The sequence below is a fragment of the Dermochelys coriacea genome, chromosome 17, assembly GCF_009764565.3.
Source record: "Dermochelys coriacea isolate rDerCor1 chromosome 17, rDerCor1.pri.v4, whole genome shotgun sequence".
In the NCBI taxonomy this organism is placed as follows: Eukaryota; Metazoa; Chordata; order Testudines; family Dermochelyidae; genus Dermochelys; species Dermochelys coriacea.
The window spans coordinates 141,877-169,860 of record NC_050084.1 but is presented as its reverse complement, the minus strand read 5'-3'; the positions used below and the strand labels follow the sequence as shown (position 1 = coordinate 169,860).

General features: G+C 44.1%; 1 protein-coding gene and 1 long non-coding RNA gene across 11 annotated transcripts in view; one reads left to right on the top strand and one right to left on the bottom strand.

The window, feature by feature from the left end:
* The window catches only part of MYO1C (myosin IC), a 164,092-nt gene that overhangs the window by 124,932 nt on the left and 11,176 nt on the right, over positions 1–27,984 (top strand). For all 9 annotated transcript variants that reach the window (XM_043499331.1, XM_043499332.1, XM_043499333.1 and 6 more), the window contains 14 exons: positions 212–258; positions 580–660; positions 854–959; positions 11,559–11,676; positions 11,908–12,021; positions 12,196–12,272; positions 12,414–12,482; positions 12,715–12,799; positions 13,574–13,733; positions 14,880–14,963; positions 24,976–25,069; positions 25,189–25,244; positions 26,075–26,210; positions 27,762–27,832. In XM_043499331.1, the coding sequence (XP_043355266.1) occupies positions 212–258; positions 580–660; positions 854–959; positions 11,559–11,676; positions 11,908–12,021; positions 12,196–12,272; positions 12,414–12,482; positions 12,715–12,799; positions 13,574–13,733; positions 14,880–14,963; positions 24,976–25,069; positions 25,189–25,244; positions 26,075–26,210; positions 27,762–27,832 (1,298 nt within the window). The remainder of the gene's footprint in view (positions 1–211; positions 259–579; positions 661–853; positions 960–11,558; positions 11,677–11,907; positions 12,022–12,195; positions 12,273–12,413; positions 12,483–12,714; positions 12,800–13,573; positions 13,734–14,879; positions 14,964–24,975; positions 25,070–25,188; positions 25,245–26,074; positions 26,211–27,761; positions 27,833–27,984) is intronic.
* LOC122456971 lies at positions 14,694–21,217 on the bottom strand. Of its 2 annotated transcripts, none has more exons than XR_006276191.1 (2): positions 21,005–21,217; positions 14,694–17,222 (listed from the first exon to the last, which is right to left on the bottom strand). It is a non-coding gene; the product is annotated as an uncharacterized LOC122456971 (long non-coding RNA). The 2 variants fall into 2 exon arrangements; XR_006276190.1 differs by having other exon boundaries at positions 21,011–21,217.

The following is a 27,984-nucleotide window of genomic DNA, read 5'->3' as shown; positions in this document are numbered from 1 at the left end:
AGGGTCACTTACCGTCCCCGTTTTCCTCCACTTCAGACAGTTACGCTTCCTTTTTCTCCTATCTCCTGCTGTTCAGATTAATACATTCACATAATATCTAAATATGTAATTTGATAAATCAAATTACTTTTCCAGCTCAAGGTCCTGCCTATCTGGGGAGGACTTCCCATGAAACAGCCACAGCAGATTGAGTTGTTTGTTTTTTCTCTAGGTTTTCTGGATAAAAACAATGATCTTCTATTTCGGAACCTGAAGGAGGTGAGTGTCGATCGAGAACTGCCTGTTTTGTGGAGTATTGTAAAGGATCAAGTTGAGAATGGAGTGGGCTGTAAAGGTACCAGCTCTGTCTTGGACCCTTCAGTCTTCAGGATGCATTGTTCACATGGGTACACTATGTAAAAAGACCTGAGGTCCCAGAGTTTGTTTTATCATTGGTGTTTATCATAGAAATTAGAGATAGAAAAGACAAACTGGGTCTCATCTGTTCCCTTGCCAACTCCCAAAAATACACATTCTAGTACTTGGTCCAGTCCGCTTTAAACAATTCTCATGCATTTGTCCTCTGCTGTTTCTTTCTAGACCATGTGCAACTCAGAGAATACCATCATAAATCATTGTTTTGAGAGGACTGAGTTGACAGATAAAAAGAGACCTGAAACGGTAAGAACACAATTGTTGGATTGAAGCATAGTCGTTTCCAATTACTGAAGATAATGTCTCCTTCTCTCTAACTTCGTGGTGTAAAAGGAGTTCCATGATGTTAAAGCTTTGATACTGAAAAACTTGTTCTTAGCCTTGTGTGTGTGATTCAGTGTCACAAAAACTAGTCATATCTGAGTCTTCTTTCTTCTAGGCGGCAACTCAGTTTAAGAACAGTCTGTCCAAACTAATGGAAATTCTGATGTCCAAGGAGCCATCATACATTCGCTGCATTAAACCTAATGATGCTAAACAAGCTGGTAAGGTTTTAGTGACACTCTCTCTCTCTCTCTCTCTTGTCTGCTGCTTCAGGCAATTTCCAGTCTTTAGGAATGTGTAGGAAATTCACACCAAAAGTTATAACTTGGGAGCACAGATCAGGAAAAGATGCTTTCCAAATTCTGTTAAGATAAAATAATTGATTTGTAGAACGACAAGATGGGTGAGGTAATATCTTTTACTGGACCAACTTTTGTTGATGAAAGAGACAAGCTTGTGTCTATTTTGTATTCATCATAAATTCTTTTCTTGCCCTCATCGTAGCCATGACTCAGTCACTGGAGAAGTGCTGTCAGGATGTAGAATGACCATCATCAACGTTCTGATCCTCTCCCTTCTGATTCTTTACCTAGTTTCTGTCTCAAAAGAATCCAAAATAGTTATTAGGCTGCTTTATGACCTGTGTTATACAGGAGGTCAGACAAGATGATCTAATGGTCCCCCTTCTGGCCTTAAAAATCTATGAATCTGTTTTTTAAGCTTTGATGTTTGTTGCTGACTGTTTGTCATCAGATTAATAGTAATTTGAGTTTGGGTTTTGTTGCCAGGAACAATTATTTTGCTTGGTGTTCTATCGCCAAACAAGAAATTATCAATAAAATGTATTAAAAGTATATAAAAATAAAAGGGAAAACCATTAAAACTTGTCACAGTTGAAAAATAGAAACATAATTCAATTCTTCATTTTAACGAGCTTTCTTATTCTCCCTCTTCCCCTCTCCCATTGTCATAGCATCTTTTAAAGGGAAACTTGCTTAAAAGTCTCTTAAATGTCATCAAGTGTCCTTGTTGAGGAAAGAATCCATTTCAGGTGGTATCTCTGATATTTTGTCATTGGTGCTGTTTCTTTTTAAGACAAAACATGTCAAACATACAAAGGGAAAGAGAGAAAAGAATAGCAACAGATAGGAAAATGCAACTTCTGTTCTTGGTGCTTGCAGTTGAGTTACAGGAAGATGATAGGCACATCACATGGCCCATGGCCCAATTAGGCACTGCTGGTAGGTAAGAATTGCTGTTAGCTTATTGAACTGGTCACAGCAAAGTTCTGAGATGTGACTCTTTGCAACAGTTATTCAGGATATAGTTATAGAGATATTGATGTTATCCAGTTTCCCCTTCTTGTGTGGTCTTGTCAGAATGTCTTCTAGGCTCAGGAAATAGAAGACCCAATGATGTGGTGATAAATCCCCAAACCTCCATGTGTGGTGGTGGTGATCCTGGTGGGAATGCCAGTGCTGGTGATAGAGTGGATAAAAATTGATTATTTTTTATTTAAATCAAATAAGGTTTATTTGTTAAAACTAAATCTATATAAAATAAAATTTAAAACTGGCCACCTATATCAAAGCATAATTTATGATAAATTAAAATAATTTAAATTAAATACAAAAATATTATTAAGCAATACATGATTGCTACCAAGTTTTAAAGAGGGTTCAACCACTGAACTACAGGAAGTCACTGGCTAAGCCCCTGGAACCAAAGTTTCTTCTTCGAGAGATGTCCCTTGGGTGCTCCACTTCAGGTCAAGGTGCGTCCCAGCGCCTTCAATCAGAGATTTCTCCAGCAGTGCCCCTATGGGCTGCACATGCGCTGTGCCTGCCTCTCGAGCTGTCAGTATTTGAATAGCACATGCACAACCCGGGCTCCTCAGTTCCTTCTCTACCATCTCAGGCTAGAGAAGGAGTTCAGCAGTTCTCTTTGAGATTAGCTAGTTAATTTGTTTCTCAGTTTAGTTAGATAGTTTTTAGTCATTAGAGTTACTATTTAGATAAGTTACATTAGCTGTTACAGGCACCGTCCTTTGATCTTAAAAAAAAACAACTCCTCCACGGTTGCAGACATGCTTGGCTCCCCAGGCTTCAAGAGATGTGCCTCCTGTAATGATGCCATCCCCATCTCGGACGGGCATTCACTATGCGTATGCTGTTTGGGGGAGTCTCATGTACCCCAAAAATGCGTCCACTGTACCAAATTGAAAGCGCAGACCCGCAAGGACAGGGAGCTCAGGCTTAAAATGCTGCTCCTGGAAAACTCTCTCAGAGCTCTGTCTGACACCTCTGTGACGCCCTCCAGATGCAAAGCAAAAGCAAAAAACCGGCCAGCTTCCTCCCCCCTCAGGAGCTGTTCTTCAGAGAAAACGTTAAAAGGAGCTCTCCTGTCTCTGATAACTCCTGCTCTGCGGCTCAGCACCTTTCATGCTGCAGGTTTCAGAGTAGCAGCCGTGTTAGTCTGTATTCGCAAAAAGAAAAGGAGTACTTGTGGCACCTTAGAGACTAACAAATTTATTAGAGCATAAGCTTTCGTGAGCTACAGCTCACTTCATCAGATGCATTTGGTGGAAAAAACAGAGGAGAGATTTATATACACACACACAGAGAACATGAAACAATGGGTTTATCATACACACTGTAAGGAGAGTGATCACTTAAGATAAGCCATCACCAGCAGCGGGGGGGGGGAAAGGAGGAAAACCTTCCATGGTGACAAGCAGGTAGGCTAATTCCAGCAGTTAACAAGAATATCAGAGGAACAGTGGGGGGTGGGGTGGGGTGGGGGGGAGAAATACCATGGGGAAATAGTTTTACTTTGTGTAATGACTCATCCATTCCCAGTCTCTATTCAAGCCTAAGTTAATTGTATCCAGTTTGCAAATTAATTCCAATTCAGCAGTCTCTCGTTGGAGTCTGTTTTTGAAGCTTTTTTGTTGAAGTATAGCCACTCTTAGGTCTGTGATCGAGTGACCAGAGAGATTGAAGTGTTCTCCAACTGGTTTTTGAATGTTATAATTCTTGACGTCTGATTTGTGTCCATTCATTCTTTTACGTAGAGACTGTCCAGTTTGGCCAATGTACATGGCAGAGGGGCATTGCTGGCACATGATGGCATATATCACATTGGTAGATGCGCAGGTGAACGAGCCTCTGATAGTGTGGCTGATGTGATTAGGCCCTATGATGGTATCCCCTGAATAGATATGTGGACAGAGTTGGCAACGAGCTTTGTTGCAAGGATAGGTTCCTGGGTTAGTGGTTCTGTTGTGTGGTGTGTGGTTGCTGGTGAGTATTTGCTTCAGATTGGGGGGCTGTCTGTAAGCAAGGACTGGTCTATCTCCCAAGATCTGAGAGAGCGATGGCTCGTCCTTCAGGATAGGTTGTAGATCCTTGATGATGCGTTGGAGAGGTTTTAGTTGGGGGCTGAAGGTGATGGCTAGTGGCGTTCTGTTGTTTTCTTCGTTGGGCCTGTCCTGTAGTAGGTGACTTCTGGGTACTCTTCTGGCTCTATCAATCTGTTTCTTCACTTCAGCAGGTGGGTATTGTAGTTGTAGGAATGGTCACATAAACACCACCCTATATCGGAAACCTACTGACCGCTATTCCTACCTACATGCCTCTAGCTTTCATCCAGATCATACCACTCGATCCATTGTCTACAGCCAAGCACTACGATATAACCGCATTTGCTCCAACCCCTCAGACAGAGACAAACACCTACAAGATCTCTATCATGCATTCCTACAACTACAATACCCACCTGCTGAAGTGAAGAAACAGATTGACAGAGCCAGAAGAGTACCCAGAAGTCACCTACTACAGGACAGGCCCAACGAAGAAAACAACAGAACGCCACTAGCCATCACCTTCAGCCCCCAACTAAAACCTCTCCAACGCATCATCAAGGATCTACAACCTATCCTGAAGGACGAGCCATCGCTCTCTCAGATCTTGGGAGATAGACCAGTCCTTGCTTACAGACAGCCCCCCAACCTGAAGCAAATACTCACCAGCAACCACACACCACACAACAGAACCACTAACCCAGGAACCTATCCTTGCAACAAAGCCCGTTGCCAACTCTGTCCACATATCTATTCAGGGGATACCATCATAGGGCCTAATCACATCAGCCACACTATCAGAGGCTCGTTCACCTGCGCATCTACCAATGTGATATATGCCATCATGTGCCAGCAATGCCCCTCTGCCATGTACATTGGCCAAACTGGACAGTCTCTACGTAAAAGAATGAATGGACACAAATCAGACGTCAAGAATTATAACATTCAAAAACCAGTTGGAGAACACTTCAATCTCTCTGGTCACTCGATCACAGACCTCAGAGTGGCTATACTTCAACAAAAAAGCTTCAAAAACAGACTCCAACGAGAGACTGCTGAATTGGAATTAATTTGCAAACTGGATACAATTAACTTAGGCTTGAATAGAGACTGGGAATGGATGAGTCATTACACAAAGTAAAACTATTTCCCCATGGTATTTCTCCCCCCCACCCCACCCCACCCCCCACTGTTCCTCTGATATTCTTGTTAACTGCTGGAATTAGCCTACCTGCTTGTCACCATGGAAGGTTTTCCTCCTTTCCCCCCCCCCGCTGCTGGTGATGGCTTATCTTAAGTGATCACTCTCCTTACAGTGTGTATGATAAACCCATTGTTTCATGTTCTCTGTGTGTGTGTATATAAATCTCTCCTCTGTTTTTTCCACCAAATGCATCCGATGAAGTGAGCTGTAGCTCACGAAAGCTTATGCTCTAATAAATTTGTTAGTCTCTAAGGTGCCACAGGTACTCCTTTTCTTTTCATGCTGCAGGCACCTCAGGCACCTACCGTGAGTCGGCTGCCCCACTACATGGTGCCGAGGCTCAGGGCTTTCAGTTGCCCACCTCTTTCAGCTCTCCCTTGGCCACTTCTGCCAGTATGGTGCCTAGAGCTGCTATGGTGCTGGCAATACAAGCGGTGGCTGCAGCACCATCCTTTGATCTTGTTGCGCCGCTTTTACAGCTGCTGCTCTCTGCACCGAGCCTCCCAAGACCTCCAGCCTCCATTGCAGTGCCTACTTCAGGGCCATCTACTCCGCGGAGCCAGCTTGCACCCCCGGGACACCCTTCGGTGCATCAGCAGATGCCCCAGCTGCACCGGCACCAACTCCTGGGCAGTCAGCTCCACCGCAGTTTTTACAGCCAGAGGAATTAAGGGTGTCCCATGCTCCTGAGTCTCCTCGTCTCGGTGATAGACTGGTGCCGAGAACTTTAGCACCCTACCTTCAGTAAGCCCCTCCAATGAAGTGTGGGAGGAGGAAGAGGACAAGGACGAGGAAGAGGAATACAATGACGAGATGTTTTCCTCCCAATACTCTCCCCAGATTCAGTTACCTACAACTGGGAGAAGCACTACAGCATGATCTCCATATTCTCACAGCTATCCACACTGGTATGGCAGTCCCTGGATGGAACCACCAATGCCCCCCCCACCGGGCAATGGCCATACTGGAGTCCATGGACCTACACCAGACCACACTCAGGTGTTCCACGGGCTATCCAGAGGAAAGCTGTCAGATCCTCCCCACTGCCGGCTTACACTGAAACCCAGATAAGACCTGACATGGCTGCCACCCCTACAGAGGACACTGCCCCGCACACCTCTTCTACAGCGATAACACCACAAGACGCCATGGTACTTCCACCACTGATGAGCTCGCCCACTTTCAAGAGTTGTTTCAGAAAGTAGCAGAGGAGCTCAAGATTACCCTGGAGGAGATACCTGAAACACACCATGAGCTTACTGACATCCTGCAAGCTACGACCTCCTCCAAAATAGCCCTACAAATTAATGGGGCCATTATGGAACCTGCTAAAACTATTTGGCAGATCTCAGCCACAATAACAGCCACTAGCAAGAGACTGGACCACAAATATTTTGTCCCATCTAAGGGTTTTGAGTTTCTATTTATGCACCCCTCACCTAATTCCCTAGTGGTCGACGCGGCCAATCAGAAAACAAATACCAACACTTCCAATCCACTTCATCAGACAAAGATAACAAGAGACTGGACTCCTTCGTCTGCAAAGTGTATTCTTCTTCCACTTTGCAGTTTAGAGTAGCGAATTATGCGGCGTTCTTAGCAAAATATGACCACAAAAATTATGCTAAGATAATGCAATTTATTGATGATGTGTCGGAGGATAAATGACAACAATTTAAAGCAGTGGTGTCCGAGGGCCAAGTGATCTCCCACAGAGCTCTTCAAGTTGCCCTCGATGCTGCAGACACAGCCGCCAGATCCACAGCCATGGCCTTCATGATGCGACGGACCTCGTGGTTTGCTTCTTCCTCCATTCCAAAGGAGATACAGAATACAGTCAAAGATCTCCCCTTTGATCGAGACAAGCTCTTCGCCTCTATGACTAATGAGGTCCTTCACTCCATGAAAGACTCGCGTGCCACACTCCGATCCTTAGGTATCCAAACACCTGCCTCAAAGAAGAGAAAATATAGATATCAGCCATACCAACGATCGCATTACCATACCTTTGCGCAACATCCACCTTTAAGACAATATGATACACAACAACAACGGCATAGGCCCAGGAACCAACAACGTCATCCTCCGCAAACAATGGCAAACCACCCTCCTAACCCAAATAAACAAATTTGAAGTCTTGGTAGAGGGTATAGAAAACCTTGCACCCTGTTCAGCGCAAACTCCAATCAACCATTTCTTTGGACACCGTTTGCGTCCATTCCTGGCTAACCAGAAAACCATCACTACGGACAGATGGATCCTGGAAATTATCAAATTGGGTTATGCCATCCCCTTCCTCTCCTTACATCCCACCCATCCTGTCCCTTTTCAGGGACCCCTCTCATGAATAATTGTTCTATCAGGAGGTACAACACCTCATACGTCTTTGCCCATCCAGTCACCAAAAGGTTCCTGAAGGGTATCCAGATGTTATACCCAGACGTGAAACAGCCTTCTGCACCTTGGGATTTACACCTAGTCCTGAAAGCCCTGATGGATAAACCCTTTGAACCAATGGCTACCTGCTCCCTTCTCCACCTCTCCATGAAGACCACCTTCCTCATAGCAATCACATCTGCCAGATGAGTAGGAGAAATGGGGGCACTTATGGCGGACCCTCCGTATATCAAGTTCTTCCGTGATAAGGTCACACTCCGCATGAATCCAAAGTTATTACCTAAGATACACTCTTCCTTTCACCTCAGTGAACCTATACACCTCCCAACATTTCCCCCCAAACCTCACGCTAATGCCTTTGAAACAACAATGCACACTCTTGATGATCGCAGAGCATTATCCTTTTACCTGGCTAGAACAAAACCGTTTAGAAACCCCCCCAGACTTTTTGTCTCTTCTACTCAGCGTTCACAGAAAAATGCTATCTCTACACAGAGACTTTCCAAATGGATTGCTGACTGCATACGCCTTTGTTACCAACTCAGGCAAATACAACCTCCTACGTCAATTGGATCACGCTCTACCAGTGCTGTCTCCACTTCCACGGCCTTTCTCCGTAATGTTCCACTTTCTGACATATGCAAGGCAGCTACTTGGGTATCGAACCTTACCTTCACTAATTGCTATGCTCTCATCCACACTGCAGCGTCCGACGCCAGCTTGGGTAGAGCTGTCGTGTCAACAGCCTTCTTGCCTCATCTGAAATCCCAGCCATCCTAAGGGATACTGCTTTTCAGTCACTTGAAGTGGAGTACCCACAGGGACGTCTCTCTCTCGAAGAGGAGGTTACTTACCCTGAGCAGTAACTGACGTTCTTTGTGATGTGTGTCCCTATTGGTGCTCCACTACCTGCCCTCCTCCCCTCTACTTCGGAATTCGTAATGCACTCCATTGTAGAGAAGGAACTGAGGAGCACAGGCTGTGCACAGGCTAGTCAAACACTGACAGCTTGAGAGGCAGGCACAATGCATGTGGAGCCCATAGGGGTACTGCTGGAGAAACCTCCAATCAAAGGCACTAGGACGTACTTTGACTTGACGTGGAGCACCCACAGGGACGCTCATCTCAAAGAACGTCAGTTACTGCACAGGGTGAGTAACCTCCTCCTCTTGTTGAAGTGCTAAACCAACTTTGGACAGCAGTAGCCTCTTCTGAAGGTGAAGAGAAAATATTTTCTTCATTCAGTTTATTCAGCTAGTTCAGTTCAATGACTAGTTGATTAAAAATTAAGAAACCAATTGGGAGTTGAAAAAGCAGGAAAGCATGTTTTCCTCTTCCAATCTATGAATAAAACTAGGTGGAAGAGAATGAGATCTAGTTCTAACATCTTGAAGGACATGGTGACCAGAAACAATCAGTTCATTCAAAGGTAATTTTATCTTGTTAAAAAAATTAAAATGCTGTTTTTTGTGCATTTTTCCATTGAATTTGAATTGCTGTTTGAACTTGACACAAATCACAGGTAAAAGGTTACATCATTTACCATTTTCTATTTATTAAATGATTATTTCCTAACATAATTTAAAAAAAAGTAGAGATTAAAAATGTAAATAAGTGTAAATTAAGCTATGTAACTGTGTATAGATATATTGTATCCTTCTGGCTAGCAAAAAGAAGCACCAAAATTAATGTTAGTTGAAAATAACTTTTTTTTAATGTTTTACCAACTAATGAGAATCACCCTTTCCTTAGGAAAATAGCTAAAAAGTACAAATACAAAACATTATTAAAATCAAAGATTTAAATCATGGTTACCTGCTTACTGGTCCAAAGAAATCGAAGCCTTGTCCATCATCACATTTCCAAGTCGTTCATATGTGGATATGTTTGTCCCCATAGAAAGGTTTGGGTATGTTGCTGTAACAAATCTGTAATCTTATGAGAAACCTTGAAACCACCTATTTAGCAGCTCTTTTAGCTCCAGCAAATTCTGTTTATATTTCTTTTAATCTGTTTTGTGCTTTTTTTCAACAATTTTACTGAACAACCCATAGTAAGACTCAACATAATCGTAGGGTTGCCAACTTTCTATTTGCACAAAACCGAACACCCTTGCCCCGCCCCCTGCCAATCCCCTCCAATGAAGTCCTGCCCTTATTCACTCCATCCCCCCTCCCTCACTTGCTCATTTTCACTGGGCTGGCTCAGGGGGTTGGGGTGTGGGAGGGAGCTCTGGGCTGAGGCAGGGAGTATGGGCTCTGGGGTGCAGGTTCCAGGGTGGGGCCAGAAATGAGAGGTTCAGGGTGCAGGAGGGGGCTGTGGGCTGGGGCAGGACATTGTGGTGTGGGGGGGTGAGGGCTCTGGCTGGTGGTGCAGGCTCTGGTGTGGAGCTGGGGATGAGGGATTTGGGGTCCGGGAGGGGGCTCCAGGCTGGGCCTGAGGGGTTCAGAGTGCAGGAGGGGGATCAGGGCACTGGGGCAAGGAGATGGGGTGCGGGCTCTGGTGTGGGGTTGGGGCTGGGGATGAGGGGTTGGGGTGTAGGAGGGGGATCAGGGCACTGGGGCAAGGGGATGCGGTGTGGGCTCTGGGATGGGGCTGGGGATGAGGGGTTTGGGGTGTAGGAGGGTGCTCCGGGCTGGGACCAAAGGGTTTGGAGGGCAGGAGGGGGATCAGGGCTGGGGTAGGGGGTTGAGGCATGGCAGGGATTGCAGGCTAGGGGAGGCACTTACTTCAGGCAGCTCCCGGAAGCAGCATCATGTCTCCCCTCCGGCTACTATGTGGAGGTGCAGCCAGTCGGCTCTGCGTGCTGCCCCATCGGCAGGCGCTGCTCCTGCAGCTCTCATTGGCCACAGATCCCGGCCAATGGGAGCTGCAGAACCGGTGCTTGGGGCGTGTGGAGCCCCCCTGGGTGCCCCTACGCCTAGAGGCCGGAGGGGGACGTGCTGCTGCTTCTGGGAGCCGTGTAGAGCCCGTGGCAGGCAGGAAGCCTGCCTTAACCCTGTTGCGCCACCGACCGGACTTTTAAAGGCCCAGTCAGCGGTGCTGACCAGAGTCACCAGGGTCCCTTTTCGAAAACTGGGCACCTGGCAATCCTACATAACCAGCCTTCAAGACTCCTCGTGGTCCCTAGAGTTCTTAATAACACTACACAACTGGTATTGAGCTGGCCAGCCTTGGATTTGGCTGTTATATATGAAGGAGAGCTTCTTAGTACTGTATGGGTGAAGAAGGCTGACTTTCACATGGCAAATGAAATGTTCACTTAATTGACACCTTGGCTGAGTTCCTGATGGCAAAGTTAGTTGTTGTATAGTTCAGGGGTGGCCAACCTGTGGCTCTGGAGCCACATGCGGCTCTTCAGAAGTTAATATGCTGCTCCTTGTATAGGCACTAACTCCAGGGCTGAAGCTACAGGTGCTAACTTTCCAGTGTGCTGGGGGGTGCTCACTTCTCAATCCCTGGCTCTGCTACAGGCCCTGCCCCCACTCCACCCCTTCTCACTCTCTCCCCTGAGTCTGCCATGCCCTCACTCCTTCCCTCCCCCCCCCGCCCGGAGCCTCCTGCATGCCATGAAACAGCTGATCGGGAGATGTGGGGAGGGAGGGGGAGGTGCTGATCGGCGGAGCTGCTGGTGGGAGGAGGTGTGAGCGGGAATGGGGGGCTGCTGACGAATTACTATGGCTGTTTGGCAATGTACATTGGTAAATTCTGGCTCCTTCTCAGGCTCAGGTTGGCCACCACTGATCTAGTTGGTTAATTGGCAGAGTTATTACAAAGAGCTGAAACCAGAACAGTTCCTTTCCCAGATTGAAGGACAGCTGTAATGTGATATTTTTCTACCATTTATGTGATTTCTAGGTCGGTTTGATGAAGTTCTAATCCGACATCAAGTGAAGTACTTAGGCCTGATGGAGAACCTGAGAGTGCGCAGAGCTGGTTTTGCTTATCGCCGGAAATATGAAATCTTCCTGCAGAGGTGGGATTTACAATAATTGTCTCAAATCTGTTCTCCCTCACCATCTCTGCACTGTGTTCAGAACAGGAAGTTTCTATACAGCAAACAACATGTAATCTGGTTAACTAAAAGGTCTTGGTTACCAGAATGGATCTCTGTTTGAGGGAGAGGCACTGTGACTCCCCCTTTGTACCCTGCAGAAGTGCTCCATTTTACTTCTCATTCTGAAGTCTCTCACTTGTCTATTTCCAGGTACAAATCACTGTGTTCAGAAACGTGGCCCACGTGGGAAGGGCGGCCCCATGATGGAGTGGCTGTGCTTGTGAAACATCTAGGCTACAAACAGGAAGAGTATAAAATGGGCCGGTCAGTTATTTCTTTCTTCCCTAATTTGGGGTTGTGAGTCATAGGGAGTCTGTGTTTAAATTTGGCCTCGGTGTCTAGAGGGTGAGGGGGAGAGCAGAAGCCGCAAGGGGATGGTGAGGACAGGAACTAGGTCCCTCTGGCCTCTTATACATAATCATACATTTCCATTTCCAGAACAAAGATTTTTATTCGTTTTCCCAAGACTTTGTTTGCAACAGAAGATGCTTTGGAGATACGGAAGCAGAGTCTGGGTAAGTCAGACACATTTAATCAGCTGGTTTAGCAGACAACCATCAGTGTGCCTTGTTTTTTGAATTGACCTATTCTCTATCAGAATCCCAACCTTGGCCACTATTTCTAATTGATGGCTCTTTTTCCTTTTCCAATTTCAGCCACAAAAATCCAGGCCACATGGAGAGGCTTCTATTGGCGACAGAAATTTCTGCACATGAAACATTCAGGTACGTGAGGGCATGCAAAGGTGAATAAGGTTATGGCTAATTACCTGTATAGTTGGAACAGAATAGGAGCTTCCTAGCAAGGGGGTGAGTGGAAAGGGTAATAGAAGTTGATCTCAGTTTGAGATGCAAGAATAAAAAGCCAGAAAGCATAGAGTAGAGGGGAATGTTGTGGATTATATGGAATAAGGAGTTCTGTCCAACGTGTAATACCTTTTGTTTTTATCGTCTTCAGCAATAACTATCCAGTCATGGTGGCGTGGAACCCAGGGGCGCCGAAAAGCCTCCAAGAAAAAGTGGGCAGTGGAGACAATTAGACGGTGTGTTTACAATCTGCAACAATTTTTTTTTTTAATGTAGAGGGAGATTCTCAAAACCTAGTTTCTAACAATGAACAGATGGGATAAACTGTCTTTTCAGTGTAGTTTCTGTGACTTTTTTTTTTTTTTTTTTTAAAAATACATCTGTTGAACAAAGCCCAAGAAATGTGGGAATTTGCCTGTTTTCAATAACACAAGGATGTATGGAATAGAGAAGTTGGTGAATCTGTAGTTATTTTCATACCCTTGAAACTATGATATGAAATGTGAGTCTGGTGGCTGAAAACAAGCAGTTTTTCCTATAGGATGGCACTGATTACAGATCTCGGATACCAACTTCTAAAACTGGGCTCCAGTGCAACAGGGGGACTGAAACATTACCCCTGCACTTTTTATATATGTGTTGAATCCTCTATCCCTATGGATAGTTTTCCTGTACTATCCGCTCTTAACCATATCTGCCCTGGGAGTCGCTGATAAAGCACATGTTCTCAGTTCTTTGCAGATCCCTGCTCAGTTCCCCTTGCTTTGCAAAGTGTCTCTTCTGTTTGTGTGACAGTTTTCAATTAATTTGTTGTTTTCCCCACAGATGCTAAGTTTCTTGTTTATAGTCAGTTGCCTTCAGTAACGGGGGCATAGGAAGTCTTGGTGTTAAACAGGTTCATTGTAGAACCATAGATTATTAGAGTGGAAGACACTTAGATTCTTTAGTCTAATCATCTGTATCAAACCCATCCATGATGGTTACTGATCTCCCTTCTTCTGCCCATTCAGGTTTATTAAAGGTTTTATTTACCGGAACTACCCTCGCTGCTCAGAGAATGAATACTTCCTAGATTACATTCGCTACTCCTTCTTGATGAACCTCAAACGCAATTTACCAAAGAATGTTTTGGACAAATCGTGGCCAACTCCCCCTCCATCACTCTACGAGGTAGGCAGAAGAAAAAGAGAAGGAGTTGACTGCTCTGCGTAGACAGAGTCCTGCACTGTAGTTTCAGTTATTGAAGGCCCTGGGTCACACAGATGTCACTGAGAGAGCGGTGAGACCTGTAGAACCTTCATTAGTAGCGGTGATGTGTGAGAAAGAAAGAACTGTTTGCCTCTCTCTACACTGAATTAGCAGAACTGGCAGCAAAAATAACCAAAATATAAGTTAACGTGTGCTGAGCATCTTTGTGAAATTACAAAAATGACTGTTGATTATTTAATTTATTTTATATATAATTATTACTGAGATCAGTAATCAGTAAAAATGGAATCCAATTCTGACATTGTTAAAAAGCAACTTTTCAAAGTAGAACTGCACTTTAGCACATTGGGTAAGATTTTCAGAAATGCCTAAGTGACTTAGTATTTTAAGTGTTGGAAAGATATCATTTAGCTCAGAATAAAATTTTCAAACTTCAGGGACTTCTGTAGGCACTTTTAAAAATTGAACCCATTTTGTTCTGAGTTAAATGGCTTCTGCCTGAATGGTTAAACTGGGGTGAAAAGCAATGGAATGGTATTTGATTACCCATAAAGAAAATAATTAAACTTTGTTTTCCTGTCCAGTACATTATTTTATGCTTTGAAGAGTGGCCTCTAACCCAGAAAGGTGACAGTGCCCTGGATACATGCTTTCTCCACCTGAAAGATCACTGATCTGCAAAATAATCCCATAAAAGCTTATCTAAAGGCCCCATTTTTATGACATTTTCCAAAAAATTTGTTCCTGGGAGTGGGCCCTTAAGATTCTTGTGCCCTTAAGATTCTTATGTGTGCCTTGTTTGGCTTATGTTTGCCTTGTTTGGCTCATAGGTACCTCCAAAATAGGCTGGAGGATGTGAAGAGAAAAATTCCCAACCCCAAGCCCAAACAGTCTGGTTGGAGAACAATGCAGGACAATAGATTACTTGTTGCTATTTAATTTTAAAAATATTCCTGCAATAACATAGTGTTGAAGATGAGTTGTTCAGATTCAGGCTTGCATTTTCTGCATTCATATCTCTTCTCTGTTCTCTCCTTATATTCTGTTTGAATTGTTTTGCCTTTGTTCAACTTAAAGCCATCTTCACATACCATCTTATTTCTTCAGGTATCTCAGCTCTTGAGACAGCTGTGTATGCAAAACATGGTGTGGAGTTACTGCAAGAGAATCAGCCCAGAATGGAAACAGCAGGTGCAGGACATTTACGTTACTTACCAGATCTCTTAACTATTGCTAAGAACAAGAGGTGGGATCCACACAGGCACTTAGATGCCCAGAAAATCACAGGAACAGCACTGCGATCCACAAAGCCAAGTTAGAAACCAAGGCTCCCTATATAACGAATGGGGAGAGATGGCTGCCTTAGAATGTGATCTACCACACTAAGTGGGGAGCCACGTAAACTAGCCAATGGGCAATACAAACTGGGGGGGACGAGGAGTCCTAAGCCCCACCTCACTCACAGAGTTAGGTACCTATTTCTGCTTAGTGATCAGTGATCCATGAACTGCCTGGAGTCAGGTGGCCTAAAGTGTCTTTTGGGAATGAGTTAGGCACCTGCTGTGCTCCACACAAAAGGGGGAATTGGGGAGGAGTGGTGGTGCCCACCGTATAACTTTTAGCCCAGTGGCTAGCGGATTTGCTTGAGATATGGGAGACCCAGGCTCAAGTCCCTCCTTCCTGCCGGAGGGAAAGAAGGGATTTGGACAAGGGTCTCCAGGCTCTCAGGAGGGTGCTCTAACCACTGAATTATGGGATATTCTGAGGTGAGTCGTCTTCAACCTCTTCTGTTGAAGCTGTTTCACTGTTGTTAAGTGATGAACAAGTGATTGAAGCAGCAGAACTACATCCTGGGTCGTTCCCCCCCACCCGTCGGTGTGTGCCCTAGCCACTGGACTACAGTCATTGGGACAAAGAAAGAGAGAATAGCTCTATTTACTAACCACTGGGCAAGATGTTAGAAGGTGGGTGCTCCTGCAGCCTCCTCCGCCACCACCTCCTTCCCCAGCAGCCAGATTTTGAATGGGACCCAATCTGGTAAGCAGCCTGTGAGCACACCTACCAGATTGGGCCTCACAAGTGACTTATGCAACCAAACGCTTATCTTTTCCCAGTTTATGAATCACTCTGGGGCTTAGGTGTCTGGGTACTTAGAGGGAGGCAGCAGTGAGCATCCCAGAGGCACAAACATAGGTACCTAGGGAACATTTACTCTGAAAAATTAGGTGCTGAGTGAGTTTAGGCACTGACACAGTTTGGTGGTAGTTTTGTGGATTGTATTGGAGCTAAAACTGGGACATAGGTGCCTAAACCTTGTATTTTGGAGCCCAATCTGGGTTTTAGGTGCCTAAGTACGTTTGCAGATCTGGGCCTAGGAGTTTTTCCTCAATTAACATTTAATTATAGGTGAAGCAGGGGGTGGGGGATTGATAGAGGGGAAAGGAGATGAGGCATTGGAGAGTGGTTGGATGGGGGAGGCAGATAAGACCAGATGGAGAAGAGGGCAGGAGTCCGAAGCGGGTAGCTAGATGCACAGGGAAAGAGGGTATCTCGGGAGGAAGAAGGGTCTATTAACTACTGGAGAACACTCCCTTTCAAAACCTGCATTTGAGCCTAATAGTCTTGAGTCTCTCTACATTCCTCAGCTGTCATCAAATGCCCAAATGACAGTCAGTTTCACAACTGTCTCATCATCTTTTAGTGGCTAGTCCACCTAGAGGATAACAGCCTACTACTGCTACTAGTTAGTCCATCAGCTCAAGTGGTAGAGTTTTGTGCTATGGATCTAAAGGTCCCAAACCCTGCTGCTGATCAAGCTGGAGGTTAGTACGGTTCCATGTGCTGTAATTTCTGGTGAGGTTTTCAGTTTGCTTTTAAAAACAATTAGGAAATCAATTCTCAAAAACCTACATTAAAAGAACATTAAGGTTGCAAAGTGAAGCATGCAAAATTTAGGAAATGTCAGAATTAAGGTTGCCCTTGTGAATTTTGATATAGTCTTTCATTAGGAAGTATAGGCTTTCATGGAAGAAGTTTGTTTTGAGGAGCAATTTGAGGTAAGGTAAATCAGGTCAATTAGGAACAGCCATATATAAACCAAAGAAAGCACAGGAAATATTAAATGTGTGCAATACAACTGAATTACCACTGCTGTTAGTACCTTAGCATTTGCATTTCTTGACTTTGGATTTGTCTACACAAACATTTAGTTTCATTTCAAGTGCTGGTCCCTGTGTGTATTCCACTGTGGGATATGCATGTGCTCTACAAATCTGAGAGAGGATTCTTGCCAGCAATATCCATTGCTCCACACCTTCACGATTGCTTTCTTCATGTTCTGCATCAAGGGAATAAGGGGTGATGCCACCCAGCTACCTCTCCAGTTCCTTCTTACCACCACATGATTTGAGTTAGAACCATTGTGTCCAGAGCTGATCCTTGGTTTTCAATCTGTAAATACAGTGTTAAAAATGTATTTTAGTGTTAGTTTTCTTAATGTACATAGTTAATACCTTCCCCATCCCAGGGAGCCGCCCCTGCCTCCTCAGTATGGGATTTGGATTATGCCCAGGTTACAAGGCTTTAAAATCTGTCTCTTCTGCCCTCACTCCTCTTCAGTCAATCATAGAATCATAGAATATCAGGGTTTGAAGGGACCTCAGGAGGTATCTAGTCCAACCCCTGCTCAAAGCAGGACCAATCCCCAACTAAATCATCCCAGCCAGGGCTTCATCAAGTCTGGCCTTAAAAACCTCTAAGGAAAGAGATTCCACCACCACCCTAGGTAACCCATTCCAGTGCTTCACCACCCTCCTAGTGAAAAAGTTTTTCCTAATATCCAACCTCAACCTCCCCCACTGTAACTTGAGACCACTACTCATAGAATATCAGAGTTGGAAGGGACCTCAGGAGGTCATCTAGTCCAACTCCTCGTTCTGTCGTCTGGTACCACTGAGAACAGTCTAGATCCATCCTCTTTGGAACCCCCTTTCAGGTAGTTGAAAGCAGCTATCAAATCCCCCCATATTCTTCTCTTCTGCAAATAAAGAATCCCAGTTCCCTCAGCCTCTCCTCATAAATCATGGAGGATTGGGCCAAAAGAAATCTAATGAGGTTCAATAAGGATAAATGCAGGGTCCTGCACTTAGGATGGAAGAATCCAATGCACCGCTACAGACTAGGGACCGAATGGCTCGGCAGCAGTTCTGCGGAAAAGGACCTAGGGGTGACAGTGGACGAGAAGCTGGATATGAGTCAGCAGTGTGCCCTTGTTGCCAAGAAGGCCAATGGCATTTTGGGATGTATAAGTAGGGGCATAGCGAGCAGATCGAGGGACGTGATCGTTCCCCTCTATTCGACACTGGTGAGGCCTCATCTGGAGTACTGTGTCCAGTTTTGGGCCCCACACTACAGGAAGGATGTGGATAAATTGGAAAGAGTACAGCGAAGGGCAACAAAAATGATTAGGGGTCTAGAGCACATGACTTATGAGGAGAGGCTGAGGGAGCTGGGATTGTTTAGTCTGCAGAAGAGAAGAATGAGGGGGGATTTGATAGCTGCTTTCAACTACCTGAAAGGGGGTTTCAAAGAGGATGGCTCTAGACTGTTCTCAATGGTAGCAGATGACAGAACGAGGAGTAATGGTCTCAAGTTGCAATGGGGGAGGTTTAGATTGGATATTAGGAAAAACTTTTTCACTAAGAGGGTGGTGAAACACTGGAATGCGTTACCTAGGGAGGTGGTAGAATCTCCTTCCTTAGAGGTTTTTAAGGTCAGGCTTGACAAAGCCCTGGCTGGGATGATTTAACTGGGACTTGGTCCTGCTTTGAGCAGGGGGTTGGACTAGATGACCTTCTGGGGTCCCTTCCAACCCTGATATTCTATGATTCTATGTGCTCCAGCCCCCTAATAATTTTTTGTTGCCCTTCGCTGGACTCTTTCCAATTTTTCCACATCCTTCTTGTAGTGTGGGGCCCAAAACTGGACACAGTACTCCAGATGAGGCCTCACCAATGCCAAATAGAGGGGGATGATCATGTCCCTCGATCTGCTGGCAGTGCTCCTATTTATACAGCCAAAAATGCCATTAGCCTTCTTGGCAACAAGCATGGTTTTGGAGCTGTGCTCCGGATCTGCTCCAGCTCCACTGGCCCAGAGCTGCTCCGCGCTCTAGCTCCGGGCTCCGCTCCAAAGCCCTGGCAACAAGGGCACACTGTTGACTCATATCCAGCTTCTCATCTATTGTAACCCCTAGGTCCTTTTCTGCAGAACTGCTACCTAGCCGCTTGGTCCCTAGTCTGTAGCAGTGCATGTGATTCTTCCATCCTAAGTGCACGACTCTGCACTTGTCCTCGTTGAACCTTATCAGATTCCTTTTGGCCCAATCCTCTAATTTGTCTAGGTCCCTCTGTATCCTATCCCTACCCTCCAGCGTATCTACCACTCCTCCCAGTTTAGTGTCATCTGCAAACTTGCTGAGGGTGCAATCCATGCCATCCTCCAGATCGTTAGTGAAGATACTGAACAAAACTGGCCCCAGGACCAACCCTTGGGGCACTCCGCTTGATACCAGCTGCCAACTAGACATGGAGCCATCGATCACTATCCGTTGAACCCGATGATCTAGCCAACTTTCTATCCACATTACAGTCCATTCATCCAGTCCATACTTCTTTAACTTGCTGGCAAGAATACTGAGGGAGACCATATCAAAAGCTTTGCTAACGTCAAGGAGTAACATGTCCACTGTTTTCCCCTCATCCACAGAGCCAGTTATCTCATCATATGACAAGTACCAACAGTGTCTTTACTGCATAGGAGAATGCCACATCTCTACAAAGTGTAGTATTTGCTGCTCCTTATCCAACCAAACTCAGCAAGTGTGGGAACTCTGGTTTAAGAAAGGTTTCAGAGTAGCAGCCGTGTTAGTCTGTATTCACAAAAAGAAAAGGAGGACTTGTGGCACCTTAGAGATTAACAAATTTATTTGAGCATAAGCTTTTGTGAGCTACAGCTCACTTCATTGGTTTAAGAAACATATTATGGAGTGTGCAATGAGACACCCTGCCAGACATCCAGGAGCATGCATCCTAGCACCATGTTGTCTGACCAGGTCTTAAAAGACTTAGTCTCTGAGCCTCATGGCCAGAAGGCTCATAAAACCAAGATTGCCTAGATACCAGCCTTGGCATTAACAATGGCACCAGCTCTGGTACCAACCACAAGTTAACACGGGGACCCGAAGCACTGGAACTGTTGGTATTGGTTAACGACTATTTGGTGGAAGTCCAGTGCATCATCAGTACCACCTCAGTCCCACAAGGAACCACTGATCACTAAAACCCTTCCCACACCAGTTCCAGAAATATGGGGAGACAAGACTCCATGCCCTTCAAGAAGGGGGGAGACATGTATCTCACCAGAGGATATTTTGGTCCTCCCAGACCTGCAGTTTCCCTTACTGATGGAACCAACCCTTACCAGGAAGATTCTGACTTAACAGACAAAGCAGACTATGGGAAGAGAAGTTCATCCCCTATCCCATCTGCCAGCCGTGGCATCCTGGTTTCGTCTGCACTGAGGGCACTGTCAGTAAAAATTGACTCAATTTTTTCCTCATTCAGGGAACCATATGGGCCTTCAAGAGCAGATCTCAAAAACTGGAAAACGAAAATTGGGGTAAAGGATGATAAAAGCTGGCATCACCAGCAGACGAGAGGTGGGAGTCAATGGCTCAATAATGCGTAAGGATTGATAATTGAGGTGAGCTAGGCTGTCGAGGACCTTAAAGCTAAAGACCAGTGATAAACCAACTGTGACCTAGGATGCCAGGGGAGGTTGCAAAACAGAGAGCAGATACTCCCAAGACTGGTGGATAACACTGAAGTTAAACTCCCCAACCAGTCACAAACTGTGCTTCTGATCCCCAAAACTGGTTATCAAGAAGCCAAAAAAAAATCATACAGCCCCCTTGGTTGCGTTCCAGTTCTCTGGCTCCCAATCAGCACCTAGGTCCAGTACAGTGAGAAGTTATTTTAAAATCTGCTCACATATACAAAAATGTTCTTCTGACCCCAAAGGGTCAGCCACATTACCAGGTCAGTATAGGTTTGGATCTTACCCAAAACGCCACACTTCCAGCCAATCTTTTAGTGTCCAAAACTAAAGGTTTATTATAAAGAAAAAGGAAAGAACAAGAAAGATGTTAAATGGTAAAGCAGTTACATACGTACAAAGACTTTAAAGTCCATATATCAAGTTCCTAGCAGTATTGGTGAGTTTGCCAGCTTGAAAGTCCCCCTGGATCACATCTACAGCTTAGATGGGTCATTCAGTCCTTTGTTCAGAGCTTCAGTTTGTAGCAAAGTTCCTCCAGATGTAAGAAGCAGGATTGAAGACAAAATGGAGAAGATTCAGCTGCCTTTTATAGTCTTTTGCCATGTGGTCTGTGCTTCCTTTGTTTCAAACACAAGCTGCCTAGCACGTGGCTTCAAAGCCTTAGAGTTCTGTCCATAGGCATGCCCCTGCATGCCTTGCTGAGTTATAACATGTAACTGCCTTCTCTCAATGGGTCAATTGTATAGCTAATGGTCCTTAATGGGCCATCAAGCAGGCTAGGCAGTGCTGATGCCAAACTGTCTGGGAGGATATCACCTAGAAGCATAGCACAGGTTTGGAATACAGACATGTATACATATCTGCAAAAAGAAAAGGAGGACTTGTGGCACCTTAGAGACTAACAAATTTATTTGAGCATAAGCTTTTGTGAGCTACAGCTCACTTCATCGGATGCATTCAGTGGACTGCATCCGATGAAGTGAGCTGTAGCTCACGAAAGCTTATGCTAGAATAAATTTGTTAGTCTCTAAGGTGCCACAAGTCCTTTTCTTTTTGTGAATACAGACTAACACGGTTGCTACTCTGAAACCTGACGTACATATCTATAACTCATAATACAAAGGTGATATAAACACACAAATGAGATTATCATATCTGACAAAATATAACATTTTTGCAGATATCTTACATGGCATATCTGGAACAACTAATTGCGGTTTTACAATATTAATATTCATAATATCCTCAAATGTCCCCCAGCATCATGGGGAGGGAAGCACAAGGGACCAGAGGATGAGGTGGGTGTAATATAGTCAAAACAGTTAGCTAGGAAGATGATAGAAGCATTTTGAATGGATTTGAGAAAATGGATGAAGCTGAAGGGATAGAAGAAGAGGAATGGCTCTTCTAAGTGTTTGTCTGTGTGTAATATAGGTAGCATTGTATCTTTTTTTCTCTCTCTCTCACTCACTCACTCACTCACTCTCACACACACACACACACACACACACACACACACACACACAGAGTGAGTTAGGAGTGATAATCCTACAAGAGACACAGAATAGCAAGGCTAGTCATTTTCCCTTTCCACAATACTCCTAAAGCTACGTAGATGAGCTGTGTGAGTGAGTAATATTCCAGTCCAGCAGCACTTCAGATTACATGAAAAGATCTATGTAAATTCATATTGATATATTTGAGTCATTGAGAAGAATAAAACACGAATGAGATTCCATTTGCTACATGCAATAGCGCTGCGAAAGCAGACAATGAGAAATATATTAAACATGCAAGACATTGCTAGAATATCTCCTAAATATCTGTTCTATTTTAATTTAAATATAGTTGTTTTATATTTATATAACTATAGTTACGTACCTTACAAAAGCCCTTAAAACACTAACCACACATAGTAAAACGCTACAGGTAGGCAAATGACTTTCCTAGAGGAGGAGACTGGGACTAAAATTGCCTGCTACAAATCTCTGAAAACGTCTGAATAACGAATTGTGCAGGGAATGACTGATTATTGTAGATGGGCTGTGCCAGTTTGCACAGGCAGTTACCCAGATCTTCAAAATACTGTTTTCAGTAGCTTGCTTAAAAAAATAAAAAAGAAGGCACCTTTGTCTTGGAGACTTACAGATAGGGCCCTGCCAAATTCATGGCCATGAAAAACGTGTCATAGACCATGAAATCTGGTCTTTTGTGGGCCTTTACCCTATATTACAGATTTCCTGGGGGAAACCAGTGTTTCTCAAATTGGGGGTCCTGACCCAAAAGGGAGTTGCGGGGCGGGGGACGTGTCACAAGGTTGTTTTTTTGGCGGGGGGGGGGTGTTGTGGTATTGCCACCCTTACTTTTGCACTGCCTTCAGAGTTGGGTGGCCAGAGAGTGGTGGCTGTTGGCCAGGTGCCAGCTCTGAAATCAGTGCCTCTGCCAGCAGCAGTGCAGAAGTAAGGGTGGCAATATCCTACCATACCGTGCCACCCTTACTTCTGCACTGCTGCTGGCGGCGGCGCTGCCTTCAGAGCTGGGCTCCAGGCCAGCAGCTGCCACTCTCCAGCTGTCCAGCTCTGAAGGCAGCGTCCCCACCAACAGCAGTGTAGAAGTAAGGGTAGTAGTACCACAACACCCCCCACCACCAATAACCTTGTGACCCCTCTCAGTTCCTTTTTGGGTCAGGACCCCTACAATTACAACACTGTGAAATTTCATATTTAAATAGCTGAAATCATTAAATTTATAAACGTGAAATTGACCAAAATAGACAGTGAATGTGGTAGGGCTCTACTTATAGATGTGCTTTTGAACTATGAGAGTTGGGCAACATGGCTTATTTACAATGTTTTTTATAGTTAGTTCTTTAAATAATTTGCAGCAAAAATGCTGCATCAGGAAAATTAGGTTATTGACAATGCTGTTGCCTGCATTAAATTATTGCCACATCATTTAAAAGTCTCTGCATGGCTGTTTGTTTGGTTCCTTGTTCTGTGCTAGACCTCCCACTTGGGCCTTGGCAAGCTGAACTGAATGCTGTTTTTTTGCCAACTAGTTAGCAATGGCTATCCCTCAGGACTGACACTTTCATCTTTTTCATCTATAAAGTATTTAGCATACTTTAGGTATACACACACTGCAATAAAAAACGTGCTACTGAGTCTCAGAACCTGGGCCAGTTGATTTGGGCTTGCAAGGTTTGGGCTGCAAGGCTAAAAATTGCAGTGTCGACGTTCAGGCTTGGGCCTGAGCCTGAGCTCAGAGACCCTTCCCCCTCACAGGTTTTCAGATCCCAGGCTCCAACCCCAGCCCGATATGGTGCAACTTTTAGCTCTGCAGTCTGAGCGCGACTTGCTCGAGTCAGCTAATCCGGGCCAGCCACAGCTGTGCTGCAGATTTTTATTGCAGTATACACATACCTGTTGGGTGATATACAAATAATACAGTTTGTAATGTTCTATTTGTCCTTACGTGACAAAAGCTGTTCATTTGCAAGGTCATACATCTAAGAACTAAAAATGTGGGTCATGTTTATATGAGTGGGGACTGTGCCTCTGAAAGAGACTCAGGTGTCATGGTGCATAACCACCTGAACATGAGCTCACATGTGGTGTGGTGGGTAAGAGAAGAAATGCTATCCTTAGAGATATAAGCAGGGGAATATTGAGCAGAAGTAAGGAGTTCTTGTTATCACTGTATACAGCATTAACAAGATCATTACTGGAATACTCTGCTCAGTTCTGGTGTCCATGCTTCAAAAAGGATGAGGACAAAGGCTTTCATAAAAAGAGCACAAATTACTTCGTCTGGAAAATGTGCCTTACAACGAGATAATGAAGCTCAAACTGTTTAGCTTAACAAAGAGCAGGTTAAAAGGTGGCCTGATCAGCATCTGTAAGTACTGTACCTGCATGGGGAAAAATTGCCAATACCAAAGGATTTTTTAATCTAACAGACAAAAGCATAAAAGATCCAATGGTTGTAAACTGAAGCCAGATAATTTCTGACTAGATATAAGGCACATATTTTTAACATTGAGATGAATTAACCATTGGAACAAAATACTTAGGGATATGGTATTCGCCTTCTCTTGAAGGCTTTTTATCAAGAGTGGATGTCTTTCTAAAAGATACGCTGCATCACCACCAGAAGTTATGGGTTTACTACAAGCAGTACTTGTTGCAATTGTATGGCCTGTATTATGCAGGAGGTCAGACTACATGATCATAACGACTCCTTTTGGCATTAAAATCGAAGACTCTCTCGTTTACGGTGCTTCTGGAGATAGCTATATTTAAAGATAATTTTACTCTGTTATACAGATCCAGAAAACTTCTGGGTTTTGTTTTTTTTCTCCTTGCAGTTAGATCAGAAAGTGGTTGCAAGTGAGATGTTTAAGGGTAAAAAAGACAATTATCCTCAGAGTGTTCCCAGACTCTTCATTAACACTCGACTTGGTGAGTAGCACTCAGAAACCTGAACAGGGAATACTTGTACTTTTTTTCTCATTCTTTTCTAGTCATTTCTCTTCCTGCCATAGTGTTACTCCTGACCTTCTCTTTGGTTTCTCTTCTAGGCACCGAAGAGATAAATCCTAAAGTCCTTCAGGTTTTAGGAAATGAAACGATCAAGGTGAGACTGTGTCCTGTGGTTACTGTGAAGCTTCCACAGTGATTCAGTAGAAGTGAACCCTTTACCCTGGATTTCCTGATATGATGTATGAAGAATTCTACATTAGGTTAGGTGGTATCTGTGATAACTCTGTGCTGAGGTGTTAATGTTCCAACTGCAAAAATTGTAGTTTTGAGGTGTGTGTAAATTTGGATTATGGCGTAGAATTTGGAATTGAAAAGGGTGTTTTCCCCTTGGAGGGGATGATACACTGAGATCTTTAGGTGAAAGGGGCTAGAGTAGGCCAAAATGCATTATAGACATGAGTTAAATTTGGCCTTTCAACACCACTGTGAACGGGGTGGTATTCTAGTTGGAGGAGAAATTTAGGTATGGTTTAGGACCATCTTAAATTATATAGGCAGCCCTAAAAATATAGGCAGAATGCTTGTCTGCCACGCCCATAAACTGTATGTAGTGTTGTTATAGCCATGATGGTCCCATGATATTAGAAAGGTAAGGTGGGTGAGGTAATATCTTTTATTGGACCAACTTCTGTTGGTAAGAGTCAAGTTTTTGAGCTTAGAGTTCTTCTGGAGGCCTGGGATTATATATAACAATGGAAGATATCAGATCCCAGACCTGAAGACGACGACCTCTGTATGAGCTCGAAAGCATTTCTGTCTTTCACTAACTGAAGTTGGTCCAATAAAAGGTATTACCTCTCCCCATCCCACCCCCGTCTCTTTGACTCCCATAAACTGACCACTAGTCAGTGCTTTCTACATTGGATGGCAAGTAGTTGCCAATTAAACAGGTTTTAGTTTTGGAAATCATAACACTTGTTTCAGTATGCAGTTCCCGTGGTCAAGTATGACCGAAAAGGATACAAGGCAAGAGTGCGGCAGCTACTTCTCGCCCAGAATGCCATCTTCATAGTTGAAGAAGCCAAAATCAAACAACGAATTGACTATGCCAATCTGACAGGTAGGGCAACTGCAGGACAAATGATTTTTGCTCACTTAATGATTAAAGGTGGGCGTGAAGACTCCAGATGTTTGAGTGATCTGTACATAAGGAGGCGGAGTGTTAGATATAGAATAGCTTTTTCACTTTAATATCCTGAAATTGGGATTTCCCAGAATTAAGCCCCTACTAGTGTGCATTGTAAATATTCTTTGTATAAGTGCGATTTTTTGGGATGATTCCATAGTTCATCAACTACATACACTTGCTACAAGGGAGTTACACAGTCTCCAAATACCAGCCAGAACAGTGTTAGTCCATCAGCTTTTTGGGACATGGTTTAGTTTTCCAGGCCTCAGGCTTTTAAAGATTATTGTTGGCATTTGTGTAAAAGTTTGCAAAAGATATGCTAGAAAAATGCTAACAAAGCCAAATGCTATTCAGAAATAATTGTACCCAGTTCAGCTCTTGGCTAATGTACTGTGGTCACTACTTGGCTTTACCTTGCCTGTGAAATCTCTTCAGACCTACTTACTCCCACCCCCATCCCCTCTTAGTTCCAAAACTTACTAAAGTCCCAGACACTGCAGTCTGCAGCATTATTGCAAGTCCCCTTTCCTTCTTTCTCATCCAGTTGAGTAATTCACCACTGCATTGCTCCAATCCTGACCTTAACAGTCTTGTATTGCAGGCATAGTTGCCAACATTTTAAAAAAGTTTTCAAGGGCAACACTGATTCAGGGGTTTGGGTCCCACAAGCCCCTATCATTGCAGGGCTGACCATGTGTTTGTTTCAGTGAAAATTAGGTTATTTTAATTTGAATGTCCTAATCTCGGGCTGCAAAACGTTTGCATTTTAGATTTTAATCTGAAATATTTCTAACCCCCAGTATATATTAAAAACCAAAACACCAACCCTTTCAAAACAAAATGATATACCGCACACAGTTCTGGATATGGAAGAGAATGAACCATACATGACAGATGTTAATACACAATTGGAAGGTGCTCAGATACTATGGTGATGAAAGCAGTATAAAAACCTACGTACAATAGAATTTCTGCATACTTCAAATTACCTGGGTGGGCCCATTAGGGTGTGTTTGAGGGAAGACTGTAGGTTCAGTCTCCCCTTAATCTCCATTTACATTTTAAGAAGAAGATGGCAGGTCTGCTCTCTTGTAACATACTCTGGTATTTGTCCTCATATGGTCCTCAGTGAAGTCCTCATTCTCAGGGATAATTTAGGCATTTCCTGACTGTCGTTTTATATTCTCAAACTTAGCAATGCCATTAATATATGTTTATATTTAATGTAAGTTTACATTTTGGGCCAAGCTTTTGGTTTCTGAGTGATTTATTAGGAGATAGGGACAGAACAATAAGGGGCTGTTTCATTATCTTCCAACTGGAGCACCATACAACTTATTTGTTACACTCATGGAAAATTTCTAAAATGCTTGGAAAATTGATGGAGTTCTTTGTACTCAGTTCAGGCTTCACAAAGATCTAGTATTCAGACTGTCTAGGCATCACAATATATTGGAGTCAAACGGCGTTTCTGTTTTGCAGGAATCTCAGTCAGCAGCTTGAGTGACAGTTTGTTTGTGCTCCATGTGCGCTTTGAGGATAACAAACAGAAGGTAGGGGAACCTCATCTGTGTCATTCACTGTCTCGCTATCCATAAGTGTTGAATGTCCCAACTTGTATGAAACAGCTGCAGGTCCTGAGTTTCAGGGAGAAGGAGTATTCAGAAGAGCTAGAGAGAAGATATAAATAGATGGAATGCAGGAT